The 16,691-nt window shown below is 36.0% G+C and overlaps 1 protein-coding gene across 1 annotated transcript; it reads left to right on the top strand.

The window, feature by feature from the left end:
- Positions 1-15,819: 15,819 nt before the first annotated feature.
- Positions 15,820-16,611, top strand: Aspvir_004201 (alpha/beta hydrolase; the record flags this gene model as incomplete). The annotated part of the gene is made up of 1 exon (XM_043267432.1): positions 15,820-16,611. One exon carries the CDS (start codon positions 15,820-15,822, stop codon positions 16,609-16,611), a length of 792 nt encoding a protein of 263 aa, XP_043123367.1.
- Between the last annotated feature and the right edge of the window lie 80 nt (positions 16,612-16,691).

Below are 16,691 nucleotides of genomic sequence, written 5' to 3'. Positions count from 1 at the left end.
AATATAGTAATAATAATAGGTAATAGATATAGTATATTATATACCTACTAAGAATAGCTTCTATATTACATAACTTATAGAATAAAGAAGCTATATAGAAGCCTGGATTACTAAGGATGCTAGTTATACTATTAAGGACTATAAATAATAGGTTAAACTAAAGCTAACCTAGTCTATAGAGGCTAAGAATCTATTTAAAAATATCTAGGGTATATAAGCTTACTCTTTACTTTTAGGTAATAGTTAGGGGTAATAATTCTTAGGGCTACTATATAAAATTAATTATTACTAATAGAGTATTAGAACTATTATTCTATAGATAACCTTCTAATACCTTATTTAAAAGATTATTAATAATATTTACCTAGATATAAGCTTTAGAATAACTAGAACTATGATTAATACTCTATAGGAGATTACAGAGTAAACTTTAATAAATCTTTTTAGAAGTAAGTAATAGTTTTAAGTAATAGTATATTTTACTAATATATTCTAGATACTAACTAGTTAATAGTATATATAAATTAGGTAATCTTATAAGCTAATAATCTATAGCTTATGCTATCCCTTATAACTAATTTAAAATAACTTTAGGGCCTAGAGCCTAATACTATTAATCCACCTATTAAGAAACCTACTAAATAATAGAAAGAAGCTATAGAATATATTAAGTAGTAGATTATAGCTACTATAGATTTTATACTTAATATAGTAATAGGGGGCTAGAAGGGACTGGAATAGCCTAAGTCTCTTACTAATTAGGAGCTATATATAGTATAGAAGTTTAATATAGCTTAGGTAGTAGACTCTAAAGATATTATTATCTATAGCTATTACCTCTTTATAAATATAAATACTAATAATAATAACTATAATTCTAATATTAATCTAGAGTGGCGCCCTAGCGCAGACTTCTCTAACTCTAAGTCTAATAATATAACTAAGTTAGATAATAATAATAATAATAATAATAATACTAGTGCTGCTCATGCTACTAGTATAGATAATATAGATAGTACTAATAGTGCAGGTAGTACTAATAGTATAGATAGGGCTGATGGTGCAGATAGTATAGATAGTAATACTAATAGATAGCTTTAACAGGCCTCTACACCTATTTAGGTAGTTATTTCCCTATCTATTACTAGAGATTATTACTAGAGTTTAATAGATGGGATTAATTTAGCTAGTAATTTTAGAGATTATTACTAAGTCTATTACTGGCATTTATTACCTAAGATTAGTAATAGATCTAATAGAATTATAACTTATTATTTAGGTAGTTATTCCTTAGTCTATTACTATTAACTATTACCTAATAGAGAATAGAATTATAATTTATAACTTATTATTTATAGGGTTATTCTAGTAAGTATTACTATATTATCTATAATTATATTTAGTCTAGTAATAATCATTAGGCTGGCTGTAGGGAAGGGAAATCCCATGGGAAATCCCTTCCCATTGGGAAATGGGTATCCCATATTAATTTCCCATCCCATTTTGGGATTCCCATAGGATTTCCTATTCTTATCTAGATGGGATGGGATCCCTAATCCTTTAGTAGGAATGGGATGGGAAATTAATATAGGATTCCCTAATTAATATAGGAATCCAATATATCTAAGGGATAGGGAAATAGGAATCCTAATTATCTAAGGGATTAGGATAGGATTCCTATAGGGTAATATTAGAATAGGAAGGGAAATCCCATGGGAATCCTAAACCTTAATATATGAGGTAAAAGTAGGGTAAAATAGATAATATACCCCTAATATAGCCTATTTTTAGGGCTATATTATCCATTCTACCCTATTTTTACCCCATAATTTAAGGTTTAGGATAGTTTGGGATTCCCATAGGATTTCCCATCCTATTTTAGGATTCCCATGGGATTTCCCATTCTTATCTAGATAGGATGGGATCCCTAATCCTTTAGTAGGAATAGGATGGGAAATTAATATAGGATTCCTATATTAATTAGGGAATCCCATATATCTAAGGGATAGGGAAATAGGAATCCCATTTATCTAAGGGGTTGGGATGGGATTCCCACTACTAAGGGTAAAAAGGGAAGGGAACTAGCTATAGGACTCCCATGGGAATTCCCTTCCCTTCCCAACAGCCAGCCTAATAATCATAGGTAATAATCTGTAAATACTTTAGTATTAAGGCTATATTTATAAATTTAGGACTCCTATAGGAAATCCCTTCCTATTCTAGTATACTTAATAGGAATCCCATCCTAAATCTAATAAAATATAGGATTCCCTAACCTAAATGCCTAAGGTAATGGGACTCCTAAGAAAGAAGTAGGAAGATAGGATGGGATACCTATTAATATAGGAAATCCTATTTAATCTTCCCTTCCTATCTAGATTATACTATTTAGGAGTCCCATCCCACTAGATAAGCTAGGGAAATCCCATGGGAATCCCAAAATAGGATAGGAAATTAATATGGGATACCCATTTCCCAATGGGAGGGAATTTCCCACGGGATTTCCCTCCCACACAGCCAGCCTAGTTTATTGTTAGGTACTATATATATGGAGGCTAGGCATGATTGACCAAGGGGTTAATTATAGTAGGTCTTTTGCCTCAGTTAGGAATGCTTCCATAGCCTAGCATGGGGTTCTCACAGTATGATTGACCCCTTGGCGTGGGGGTTTGATTCCGCGTAGACTCATTAAGTCTATGTGTGGTTGCCTGCTCATAACCACCCCTTAGGGCTGAACCCCTATTATGGCAGCAGTTAGGGGCCCATATATATATAACCTAAGCACTAAGCAGACATCCACTAGCTACCTAGACCTGAGCTGCTCTAGGCTAGGGCCCAGGGGCGTGCCCCTAAGAGAGGGGGAGATGGTTGTTAGGTACTATATATATGGAGGCTAGGCATGATTGACTAAGGGGTTAATCATAGTAGGTCTTTTGCCTCAGTTGGGAATGCTTCCATAGCCTAGCATGGGGTTCTCACATTTATCCAACTTAAAACCAAACCAAATCTAACCATGGTTAGTTATGATCAGCCTAGCTAGGCCTAGCTAGGCCTAGCAGCGGGTTTTTACAGTGAATCTATAACCAAATCACACTGGGTTTGATTTGGTTGCAAGTTCTAAAATTTTAATCTGAAACTACAGTGGTTTGGTGCCACCTAAGGTTGAACTCGCCTGAACTCACACTAAATGCAACTCTAAGAGAGACTACTAATATAGTCTAGTTAGAGCTAGCTACTACTTAGTAGTACTAGGAGAAGTACTTAAACTACTTATACCTAGCAGCCCTATAATATACTATTAAGTTAAAGGTCTGATTAGACCTATATAATATTTAGGTAGATTACCTAAGCTAAAAGCTTAATACATAATATATAAAGTATATAGTGCTTAAGGCTATTAAATTATATACTTATTAGTTAGATACACCACCAGGCATCTATAATATATTCTATATTAGCCTTCAATATCCTACTGCGAATAATCTATTCCTAAGCTAGTTAATAGGTAACTACTAACCACTAGTAACACTAGTAGATAGTAAAGTAGAGTATGTAGTGTTAGAGGCACCCAGTAAGGCTTAAAGATATATATATGGAAAGCCGGGCATGTTTGACCATAGGGGTCAAACATAGTAGGTCTTTTGCCTCAGTTGGGAATTCGTAGCCCGGAGCGGCTTCTCACAATGTAGTTAAAGAAATCTTATAGAAGTATAAGAAATAAGTTAGATAAGGCTACTATACAGAATATCTTATTAAGTAGGTAGGCTACAAACAGCCTATATAGGAACCAGCCTCCAGCCTCATTAATACAGCAGCGCTAGACGCGTGGGAGAACTACCAGCCTTAATTTAAAGGGGGGGGGGGGGGGGGGGGGGGGGGGGGGGGGGGGGGGTGTAGTATAGCATAATAGCAGGCAGGGCCCACTAAATACTTATGCTTACTAAGCCCTTATAATCTGCCTTGGGTACCAACAAACTCTAATCCAACCTAGACAGCAGTAGTCACGTGACCTCACTTATTGTTTACACACCCCTTTTTATGTTCAGCTGCTGCAGCCCTAGTTAGAAACTCTTCAGCAATTTCTTACCGTCCGAATCTAGGTTATAGATTCATAGGGCTTCTAGCCCGTGACAGCAATAGCTTATTTCCTATTAGTTACCTCTAGCTAAACTCTAGCCTACATGAAACACCACTGATTAATGTATAAGTTAACATCCACTTCCAGTTTCCTGGAGAAGATTAGTTAATTCACTGATATAACTAAATATAGCTATCTTATTATGGTTAGTAAAGGAGCCTCTTAAGATATTAATAGTAATGGGATATCTTATAGTAATAAAGGTAAAGGAATATTTTCTAGCTCCCCCTGACTGGGGATTAATAATAATATAGGTGAATAAATAGTGGTGGTGTTAGTATTCTAGATCTAGTCTAGGATACTATCTTCCTATTCCTCTTAATAGGAGAGATGATGTAGATGTATCTACTTTAGGGCTAACCCTAGAATAGAAACTAAGTTAGTAGTTAATACCTAAGGTTCTCTGAGATCACTCCTAGGCACTAACTATGTTAGTCACTACCCTAGGTAAATAGATGATAACAGGTCCATATTGGCAAATTAATAGAATGGTAGGGTAGTTCTAGATGAGATTCTGATGACTTAAGTAAGGAAACTAATAGAATAATTCTAGTTAGTTAGTAGCTAATAAAAATATAACTCTAATTTAGAATAGAGGTAGCTCTACATAGATCTAACCCTAACCATACAGAATCTATAGCTAAATAAGAATGAAAATAAATATAATATAGGAAAATACCTGGATTTAATTCTGAGGCCTAGCACTGATCACTAAAATATAATGGTTTTATTAAGAATAATGTAATTGCTTTGTATCTTAATGGTTCTTATTATAAATGGTTAGATATGTATAGAAAGAAGAGGAAATAGAAAGGAAGTCATAATTTATAAAGGTATAAAGCAGAGGTAGATATACTAAGTTAGGTATAGTTTGCCTTATTTACATCCTTAGTTATTAGGATAATTCCCCTCATCACACCTATAACATGTTAATATCCCATTATAATTTCTGATGTAGTTATCTGTTCACTATTATCAATAGCTATACTAGTACTAGTAATTAATATAGAGACTAACTTATATTAATTAAAGTACATTTATAGCCTTTTGCACTAACCTTACAATTGGTATACATTATAGTACCTGGGCCCTACTTTATCTCTGGACAGGTAAGCGAAAATTTACCACTGTAGATATATGTTAGTAAGAGAGATTAAGTTAAGAAATATAGTAAAAGAAGAAGCAGTAACTAGGTGAAGAGGGAGTAAAGAGGTATAAAGATATAATTATAGATAGTAAAGATTAAAGAAGAGACCTTACTTAAGCCGGCCAACAACATTACCATAATCATTGGCAAAACTAGGGTGGTTATTTTTATGGGTTGGGCCGGGTTCCCCTATCTTTAGAACCCAACCCACCGGGTTCGGGTTCTAGATTTCTAGGGCCCAAACCCAGCCCATAACCCAGCGGGTTCTAGGGTAGTGAACCCAAATAGAACCTAAAGAGCCCAAAAATCATTCTCCGCCTGCCTAATCTAGTTAGTATATATTTAATTTTTCAATACCATACTAGCATCTAGTATATATATATATATATATAATATGATTATATATATAAATATAGCATATTAGTATAGAATCTAATGTATTCTAATTACTAGGTATTATAATTAAAACCCATTTTTAGAACCCAACCGGCCCATGGGCCCTAGAACCTGAACCCGAACCCAGCCCATGGCGGGTTCGGGCCGGTTTGGGTTCGGGTTCTTGGGTTGGGTTTAACCACTCTAGGCAAAACAACCATCAAAATTGATCTGACTAAGCCTATCATTTCCATGAAAGTCTTTGTAAACGGCATTAATGCCCACAAAGTCCAAATCAATGTGAATGTTGTGGTAACTATCTATAAAGCCAGAGTCTGCAATAATATCAAGAGCAGGGTAGCTCAAATCTAAGAAAGCAAGGATTAGTAAATTAATAAAGTACATAGTATAGGTGAAAAGAAACCAAAAAGTCTTATTATTAGTTAGTTAATAAAGATGAAGCAGTTAAATATTATTTTAAAGGGGGGAATATTGTATCCTTTATAGAATTAAAGTCAAAGCTAATTTAGAAAACCAACTTGTTGGTATATGTAGTGATTAGTTTATAAAATTTGAAAATTAAATTACTGCATCCTTCCTTATCTCACTAGGGGCATGTACTTCAGCGAGGTCTCAGGAAAGTTCAACAAGGTCTCAGGGGATGTAGGGCAACCTTGTTTCTAATATTAGCTCAGCAAGGTTGCCCTAGTTACATCCCCTGAGACCTTGTCGAACTGTAACCTATCTTGCTAGCAAGGGATCTGTCACGGGCTATGCCCAGCGCCAGTGAGCCAACCTGGCAGCAAATGGCAAAAATGACGCAAGTAATTTGCTGTGCTAGTGCTGGTCCTTACTCTAGCAGGAACAAGGCCAGCAGGTTATTAATTAGAATGGGGGGAAATTAGCCACAGGGGAGGATTTGAGTTATAAAGTATGGCACAGATAGGTAGGGAAATCTTAGCTTTACCTAGCTATGATATTTTTAGGGGCTTTATTATCTCCTCTTTCAGAGACTATACAGGTCTATTAGGGAGTTGCGCCATTACCTCTTCCATCACCTTAATTACTTATCTTAATAATACACTCTTTTCCATCAGGCCTTGGCCCATGCCAACCTTCATCAAGATTAGGCTGGCCGTTAGGAAGGGAAGGGAATTCCCATGGGAGTCCTATGGCTAGTTCCCTTCCCTTTTTACCCTTAGTGGTGGGAATCCCAAAATGGGATGGGAAATTAATATGGGATACCCATTTCCCAATGGGAAGGGATTTCCCATGGGATTTCCCTTCCCTACGGCCAGCCTACCGCTACATATAGAATTAATATAAATAGAGATAAAGAAAAAAGAAATATTTAAGAGAGATTTAAGAGAGATAAGATAATATATAATAAGAATTAACTAAGAGAGCTAGTGATATCTGTCACAGGCTATAGCCTGGGCTGTGGTTGTCGGCCATGCCCTCAACCATAGAACATTCTAGAAGAACCATCGGGAAGAGGTTGGAATCCAGTGGAAGCTTAGGAACATGTATATAAGAAGGTGACGGAGATGTATCTTCCTATTTCTCTCCCCAAGTTTGTGATATTTGTTAATACATTATACAGGATTGCCAGTTGAAAACAACACTGCCTACGCCCGTCACAATATCTAATAAGAGTTAAATAATTAATAATATTAAATATAAAGAAGAATTAGAATAAGAGATAGAGTAAGGTAATAAGAATTAATAATATATTAGTAAATAAAGAAGGTAAATAAATATCTATTAATAGATATTTAGAAATAGTATTACTCTATTATAGAAATACCTCTAAAGTGTCATGGGCTGACCCCATGACACGCACCGCATTTTGTATGCGGCTGTGGTCACATGGTTCCCTGTTAGTCTGCTGCCATGTCATCTTAGCAATTAGCATGATGACAGCCTGTATCTAGTTTCTTCCTTCCTTAGCAATTCCACACCATACCTTCGTGGCCTATTGGGACGGCTAGAGTAAAACCTCGGACTGAGATATTCTAGCCCGTGACATAAAGAAACTATTAGAAAACCCCTATATTATCCACGCATGAGAAGTATAACAGGAGTTAATAGAAGATAATAAAGAGCTACTATACTATAGATATATTAACTATAAGGTGAAGTATAACTGCCCCAAACACCTCATAGGAGAAGAAGACTGCTGAAAACAGAAGACTGTTAAGGAGGGAGACTGATAAGGTGGGGCTGAGCCACAAAGGGTAATTACAATAAAGCTACATATGGACTAGTCGTGATAAATTCAGTATCTCCCAATCAATATTCCTAATAGAAATGAAACAGTGACGGAAATCTGCTGCCGCAGCTCATCCACCATCTGTCAGTACACGTCAGGGAGAGGAGGTCAATCTGCAAGAAATCCTAGAGCTTGGCTCCATCGCGCTCTTTCACAAGATTAGTGATTCCTGCTAGGAAGCAATCTAATACAGGAGTGCCCTAGCCTGCTATATTTAGTAGTTGTAAGAAGCAGTAATTAGAGGAATAGTTTATATTAGAAAGGTAGTGGATAAGTTTAAGTTATTAATAGTCATAGGGAGCTCTGTGGTTATATAAACTATAAGGAGAGTAAATAATTATGGATAAGAGTATATTATTATTTGTAATGGATTGAGTATAGCTTCTGCACTGTTACCCCTGGATCTATCTTATTTGCAGATATCCGCGTTCAGCCTACTGTTTTCAATTATCTGCTTTCATACCTTGAACCGCTTGCGGAGTACTACCGCAAGCATACTGTATCATTTATGAAGATATATATAGACCCCCTTGTCTGACAGGTTAGGAAGACAAGGATTAGTCTTATTATTAACTAATCTATTGGTTTTATTATACTATTTTGGTCCAATACTCTATCCCTTATCGTTTCCAAAGTCTTACCTAGTCAACAGGCTTATCTACCCTGTCCAGTGGATTATCCTTACTAGTTACATTATTACTATACAGAAAATAAATTAAGATTGTAAGCAGCGCAAAGCATATAGTTAGGTATATCTTTATGGCAGAGACTTGACCACTGTGAACTATGAAGTCTATGAAAGAAGTGGAAGAAGCTCTGAAAGTTTAAGCTCTTTGTAGTGGGCGGAAGAGATAATAACTAACTGCTAACTAATGCGTTTTGTGGTTAGTTATTATATATAAGAGTATATATCTGAAACCTCTTACCTCATAATAGAACTTTGCACTCTTGGCATTTGCTCTGCTCTGGTAAGTTATTGTAATGCTAGTTATATATATATATACATCAAACCTTGTAATAAGTTTTACATTCTTGGCATTTCCCTTGTATACTAATATAGAACTTTGCACTCTTGGCATTTGCTCTGCTCCGGTAAGTTATCGTAATGCTAGTCACTACCTACATATACTAATAAGTTAGTTGTTTAAATTAGCTTTGACTTTGATTCTATAAGGTCACTGTGTTCCCCCCTTTAAAATAATATTTAACTACTTTATCTGTATTAACTAACTGATAATAAGACTTTTTGGTTTTCTTTAACCCACACTATGCACTTTATCAATTTGCTAATCCTTACTTTTTCAGCTTTGAGCTACTTTACTCTTACTGTTATTGCAGAATCTGGCTATAGTTATACTTGCTCAGATATTATAGATATACATGATCCTACCCTTACTCGCACTCGGCAAATTTGGGCCAATTGCAAAGCGCTTAGTGGAGAATACAGAGTTGCTAAAATTAATATGGATTTATGTTTTGCCAATGCTGATGGCCATCTTATTGCCCAGCTTAAGTAAGGTCTCTCCTTCACTATCTATAATTACATCTCTATACCTCTTTCCTCCCTCTTCACCCAGTTACCTGCTTCTTTTACTATATTTCTTAACTTGATCTCTCTTGCTAACATGTATCTACAGTGTTAAAAACCCTAGTGGTCTTAGCAGTCACTGTAAAGACATATATATGACCAACCAGACTATCCTCCATGCCAATTGTGAACAAACTATAGAACACCTCTATCCTACTTCAATTGATACAAGTAAGTCTCTATATCAATCACCGGTACTGGTATAGCTATTGATAATAGTGAATAGATGATTGGATCTCAAATCATGATGGGATATTAAGATGTTTTGGTCGCAGTAAAGAAGATTAGCAGTCTTTAGTGTAGCGGGCAAGGCCCGCTGAATGCTCGTGCTTACTAAGCCCTCGCGATATGCCCTAGGCACCAGTGAACCCCTATCCAGTCAGGATAATAATAGTCATGTGATCTTGCTTACTGTTTACACACTCCTTTTTATATTCAGCCACTGCAGCCCTAGTTAGAACTCTTTAGTGATTTCTTACATTCTAAATCTAGGTTATAGATTTACGAGGCTTCTAGCCTGTGTTAAGGGCTAAACCGCAACACCACTGTGTGCAGCCAACGCTGATAGTGTGGAGGGTTTAGACCTAGTAGATTATATAATCTACTATATATATCTCTATAATTAACTAAGTATTCTATAACTTAGTAATTAGTTCTCCTTACTTAGGTAATATATAGATATTTGCTCCCTTTATACTAATCTTACTAGTTAATATTAACCTTTAGTAGGTAATCTTATAGTTCTAATTACTCTTAAAAAATCTAATTAGCCTATTAGGATACTATAAGATAATGGTTAACACCAGATCTTCCTCTAGAACCCTGAACCTATATAGCAAATCTACATCTATGTAAGTTCGCCTACTGAAGGTCAATATCAACTAGTAAGATCAGCATGAAGGGAGCAAATATCTATATATTGCCTAAGTGTGATATCGACCAGCACGTACATGACTTCAGGGAAGTCTATTAGATATGTAATGATATCTAGTGATTACTATTACTATTTATGTAGTTAATTAGACCTTACATTCATTCTTTAGCCTAGGTTAAATTATAAAAGAAGGCTGGAATCCCTTAAAGTTAAGAAGATATATATAGGGTAGCCACTAGCCTACCCCCTATTCTTATACTCTTTAAAGACTCTATATCCTTAATAACTATAAATATCCTATCTAATAGTATATCTAGATTAAGTAAATATATAATACTTAATTCCTAGGAAGATTTAAAACCTCTTATAAAAGATTAATATAAACTATAGTAGCCTTAGTCTACTAACCCTTAGGAATATTATTAATAATTTAACTTTAATAAAATCTCTTATATTAATTATCCCTAATTTAATAAAAAATATCTTAGATTAATAGTTTTTAACCTCCTTAGACTAATTAAGATACCTAAGAGGGTGATAATTTACTATAAGAATATTCTTATTAATTCTTCTCTATAGTAATATTATAAGTTATAGATATTATAGGCTATTAGAGTCTTCTAAAAGGTAATAGATATAGGATTAATAATTTAATCTTAAAGAAAGATAAATTAGGAGTTATTAAAATTATTTTAATAAGTTTAAATTAATATTAAAAATTATTAAATCTAACTTCTACTCTTAATTAGATATTATTCTTTATTTAATAAAATAGATAATATTAAATCTATATCTTCTAGTATAGAGACCTCTTAAACCTAGGCTACTAATTATAGTAATAGCTTTAAGATAAAATATCTTTAACTTTAATAGTAATTTACTCTTACTACCTAGAGTATAAATAAAGATACCTAGGCTAAACTAATCTAGCTATATAAGTAGTTAATTAAACTTCTTTAAGACTAGTATAATTATCTAGATTATATTAATATAGATAAGATTATATAAGTTATAAATACTACTCCTAATCTTATAATTTTTTTTACTATTCTTCCTAAAGTACTTAAGCTATATTAGAAGATTTCTAATTTTAAACTAATCTCTATATATAATAATAAGTATAGTAAGAATACTATAATAAAGTAGCTATAATAGATTAATAAATACTTTTATAATAAGTAAACTCTTACTTAGAAGAAGACTACTAAACTTAAAAAAATTATAATAGTTAAGTATTATCTTATAGGCTAGACTAAAGAGTAATAAAATATTTATAAGTAGAAAACTAAATATAATTTAATAATTATTATAATTATTCTTAATAATTTTAAATAGTAGATCTGAGATAACTTTAGAGAAATTAAAGAAGAGAATAAATAATAAAAAAAATATAAAAAATATACTTAAAAAAATTAAATTATATAATATTATATTACTTCCCTAATTAAAGCTACTAAATATATTAAATCTAGAATTCTTAATAATATATTAATCTAGAAGTTTATTACTAATTTAAAGCTAGTTCTATATACTTACTAGGTAGAAGATTATAATAAGCTAACTACTTTTAATAATATAATTTATTATTTTATTAAATATAAGTAGGGAGTAGCTCTATATACTTAGGTCTAGCTTTAATTCTTTAGAGAAATTAATAATTATTAAATAGATCTAATAGATATTAATTTAAATATTATTACTATATCTCCTAATTAACTAATAGGACTTTTCTAAATAAATATAACTATTTAGAAATTATTACCTCTATCTTATAGTTATTATAAAAGTTATATGCTTGATCATCCTTAGCCTCTAAATTAAAGATTATAATAATTTTCTTAATAACTAGCTAAATAATATAGGTAAGAAGATTTTATACTATATAGGGGATATAATATAATTTTATAGAGCTATAATAATACCTATTAATATTCACTATAATAAGATAAAATAGAATACTATAATAACTAATAATACTAAATCTAGCACCCTAAGTAATGGATATTCACCTATATACTACTAGTTAATTATAGAAGATAAATAATACTAATTTAATGATAAAGCTATTCTAATTTCTAAATTAGGAAATATTGTAGCTTTAAGGGCAAAGCCTATAGAGAAGGGAGGTAATTATTAAGGGCTATAGTAGATACCACTATATATAGCTAACACTAATAGTGCAGAGGGTTTAGACCTAGTAGATTATATAACCCACTATATATATCTCTATAATTAGCTAAGTATTCCATAACTTAGCAATTAGTTCTCCTTGCTTAGGCAATATATGGATAATTACTCCCTTCACACTAATCTAGCCAGTTAATATCAACTCTTAGTAGCCAACCTTACAAGATCTTTGCACTAATATGTAATAAAGGTGTAAATAGATTAATATAATCTAGAAGGTAGATATATAGAGAATAAAATTAATATAATAAATAATAGTATTTATTAATAGGTGGTTATAGAATCTCTTTATAGTAACCCCCTCCTAGGATCCTATACTAGAGTACTCCTAAATATAACCTTAACCCTATTAAAGAGGGCAGAGGCAGAGGTAGGCTGGCCATAGGGAAGGGAAATCCCATGGGAAATCCCTTCCCATTAGGAAATGGGTATCCTATATTAATTTCCCATCCCATTTTAGGATTCCCATGGGATTTCCCATTCTTATCTAGATAGGATGGGATCCCTAATCCTTTAGTAGGAATAGGATAGGAAATTAATATAGGATTCCCTAATTAATATAGGAATCCCATATATCTAAGGGATAGGGAAATAGGAATCCTAATTATCTAAGGGATTAGGATGGGATTCCCATAGGGTAATATTAGAATAGGAAGGGAAATCCCATGGGAATCCTAAACCTTAATATATAGGGTAAAAGTAGGGTAAAATAGGTAATATTTACCTATTTTTAGGGGTAAACTACTTATTCTACCCCACTTTTACCCTATATATTAAGATTTGGGATAGTTTGGGATTCCCATAGGACTTCCCATTCTTATCTAGATGGGATGGGATCCCTAATCCTTTAGTAGGAATAGGATAGAAAATTAATATGGGATTCCCATATTACTTAGGGAATCCTATTTATTTAAGGGATAGGGAAATGGGAATCCTATTTATCTAAGGGGTTGGGATGGGATTCCTACTACTAAGGGTAAAAAGGGAAGGGAACTAGCTATAGGACTCCCATGGGAATTCCCTTCCCTTCCCAACAGCCAGCCTAGGCAGAGGCACTAAGATATACTATACTTATCTATAAATCTAATACTTACTACTAAGAAGAAGTCCTAAAGATAGAATAGAAGTATAAGAAACTTATTAAGTAGAAGGAGTCTAAAATAGATAACCTAAATTAATAAATTATAACTCTAGAGGAAGAAAATAGATAACTTAATAAGATAGTAACTTAATAGAATAGAGTTATTAATAGTCTAATTATAAGAGAGGAAGACCTCTATACTCTATCTACTACTCTACTAACTACTTTACCTACCCCTATACTATAACTTCTCACCATCATATATAGTCTATTATCAGGCATGTTATCTTATAGACTTCCCTTTTCATATCCCCTAGTATTAATCTATTAACCTAGATTAGTCCTCAGCTTCTACTTATATATATCTATTTTATTTATCCATAACTTATAGTTACTCCCAGCTTTATTATTTACTTATTCTTATCATTTCATTATCTATTAATTAAATTTTCTCATTCTTCCATACACACTTAAAAATTATTTTACTGGGGACAGCTATCAAGGGTAAAGGACAGAATGGTGATTATATCAGCACCTGCCAGTCAGAGCTCATGACCATTTTGCCTACCTCCCTAAGAACTTCCTCTCTCTTTTGTATCTAACCTACCATAATCAATATCATCTGAATACCATCATAAACATCACTTTCTTTACCGTACGTTTCAGTACCAATCCCTAACTATAGTAGCTTAGAATCCATTAGACCAGCGCTAGCATATTGCAGCCTTGGGTATTTCCATACAAGTCGAGACTACCTATTATTCCATGCTACCTACTGCTGCCAACTCGGTCGTCAGCCTGGTAATGAGTTCTTGCTAGGCATGTAATAATAATCAGAGGTAATAATAGATAGCCAACGCTCCTCAATTGACTTGATTCAACCGCGGATCGACCGATATATGGGTCTCTCGCTCAGCCTTAACATAATATCCACAGTTCCCTCTCGAGAGGTCCACACTGCTGTATTTAGCATTTAGCAGTATCGAATGATTCGACTCAGCTAGGGATTGCCGAGGAATTGGTGAGACCGCCAAGCTCTCTTGTCAAGGCTTGTTCATCGCCCTGTGGTCACTCCTACGGTACAGTCGTATGAACGTGCTTATGGACCATTAACTACTTGCTGTCCTCTAGTCCATTGTACAGTGCATCGACATATCTCCGTCAGAAAGATGCATGCCTCCAGTCACTAGCGAGACGAGGGTATGGAGTGCATCTCTTAATTCTGACTCGTCGTACGAAATGCATTACTTACTGGATGCTCTCCACCTCAAAGCTCCATAGTCGGAACCACCGTCAATAGTCCACGACGAGAGGCTTCCACGTTGCATTATGCATCCTCGCCCCTCACAAGTGGCGGTGTACTATCATCAGCTCCCTAAGCATCGTGGCTGAAGCTGGATGGACTCAGTGGAGTCAAGTCGGCGAAAGTGAAACACGAGCCCAGATATGTTGTAGTGTTTACGGGCCAAGCAGGATGAAGCGGTGTCTTGAGTCTCTTGACCGTTCAATAATCATCCAATGTCGTCCTTGGCTCCGCAAGCGAGCTGAGTGTGATACTTTGTGCTTGTTACCCAAGTATCCACTCCAAGGAGCAGTATCGACCCGGGAAATGACTGAGAGCCTGACGGGTCAGGTCTTTCGACCTTCACTTGTGCATACCTTTCCCCCTGATTTCCACGCTCGTCTCGAACGGATATTGTCCGCTCGATCAAAATGTAGGAATTAATTGCAAGACTGACGGTACAGGGTTCTCTTATCGGAGTTTGCATGAAGCTTTAGCGTTAGGAAGACTCGGAAATGGATTCCAGAAATTTCAGGCAGAGATACCATTCGTGATGGCCTGATCTATAAGGCATAAACTGAGCTTGAGCTTAGGACGTTCTCCATCACCAGCGTCATCTCTGAATCTTGCTCCTCTCGACAGCTACTTGCTTACACTACTTGCTTACTGCATGAGGAACAGACAGTGAGACTCTTAATCTGACGTGCAAGAAAACCTCTACCATGCTATTAATAACCTTGACATCCAATTGAGAGGACATAACCCGACTCCTACCCACCTACCCCACACTGTGAAGCTCACTCACAGCTACCACTGAAAACAACATCTCACCAGCAACCACACCTACCTAGTCCCCCGACTGAACAACCAACAAAATGACATCCAAAAAGCCCCCCTCGCCAGCCGACTTCCCCACCCACCTCACAGTAACCATCACCCCTCCCCAAAGTCCGCCCCGCGCAACCCACCCCGCACCGCCAAACATCCTCCTCCTCCTACACGGTCTCGGCGACACCGCCGCAGCCTTCACCTCCTTCGCGCAAGCCCTCAACCTCCCCGAAACAACCATCGTGACGATCCAAGCGCCCAACCCCCTCCCCTTCGACCTGGGCGGCTTCCACTGGGGCGACGACGTCTCCTTCGACTCGGCGACAGGCACGCTAGACATGGACGCCGGGTTCAAGCGCGCGACGACCCTGCTCGTCGACGAGGTGATCCGGGGTGTGCTGGTGCGGAAGTGCGGGTATCGGCCGCGGGAGATCCTAATCCTGGGGTTCGGGCAGGGCGGGATGGCCGCGTTGGTTGCGGCGAGGGAGATGGGCAAGGAAAATACGCAGGGTGCGAGTGCGGGGGGGAATGCGGATGCGGATGCGTCTCTGTCCGGGGTGATTTCGATTGGGGCGCCGTATCCCCTGTCTGGGAGTACGGTGGGCGCGAAGAGCCGGACGCCGGTGCTGCTGGTGGGTGGGCGGGAGCCGACGGCTGTGAGCGATGGGGCTATACGGCGGACGAAGCAGGCCTTTGAGTTTGTCGAGGCCCATCAGTACGCGCGCAAGGGGGATGGGATGCCGCGGAACCGGGAGGAGATGATGCCCGTGATGCAGTTCTTTGCGCGGCGGTTGCGCAGTTGGCAGGGTGTACCCGAGGGGAGTGTGGAGATTACGTGAAATGAATCAGAGAAAAAAAAGAACAGTAGAAATGGTATTGTACAGTACGTTGATCTAGAGATGGGCATCTAATAAGGTGC

The sequence above is a fragment of the Aspergillus viridinutans genome, assembly GCF_018404265.1.
Source record: "Aspergillus viridinutans IFM 47045 DNA, scaffold_2, whole genome shotgun sequence".
In the NCBI taxonomy this organism is placed as follows: domain Eukaryota; kingdom Fungi; phylum Ascomycota; class Eurotiomycetes; order Eurotiales; family Aspergillaceae; genus Aspergillus; species Aspergillus viridinutans.
The sequence above is the reverse complement of the archived record's forward strand: the minus strand, read 5'-3'. Positions and strand labels throughout refer to the sequence as shown.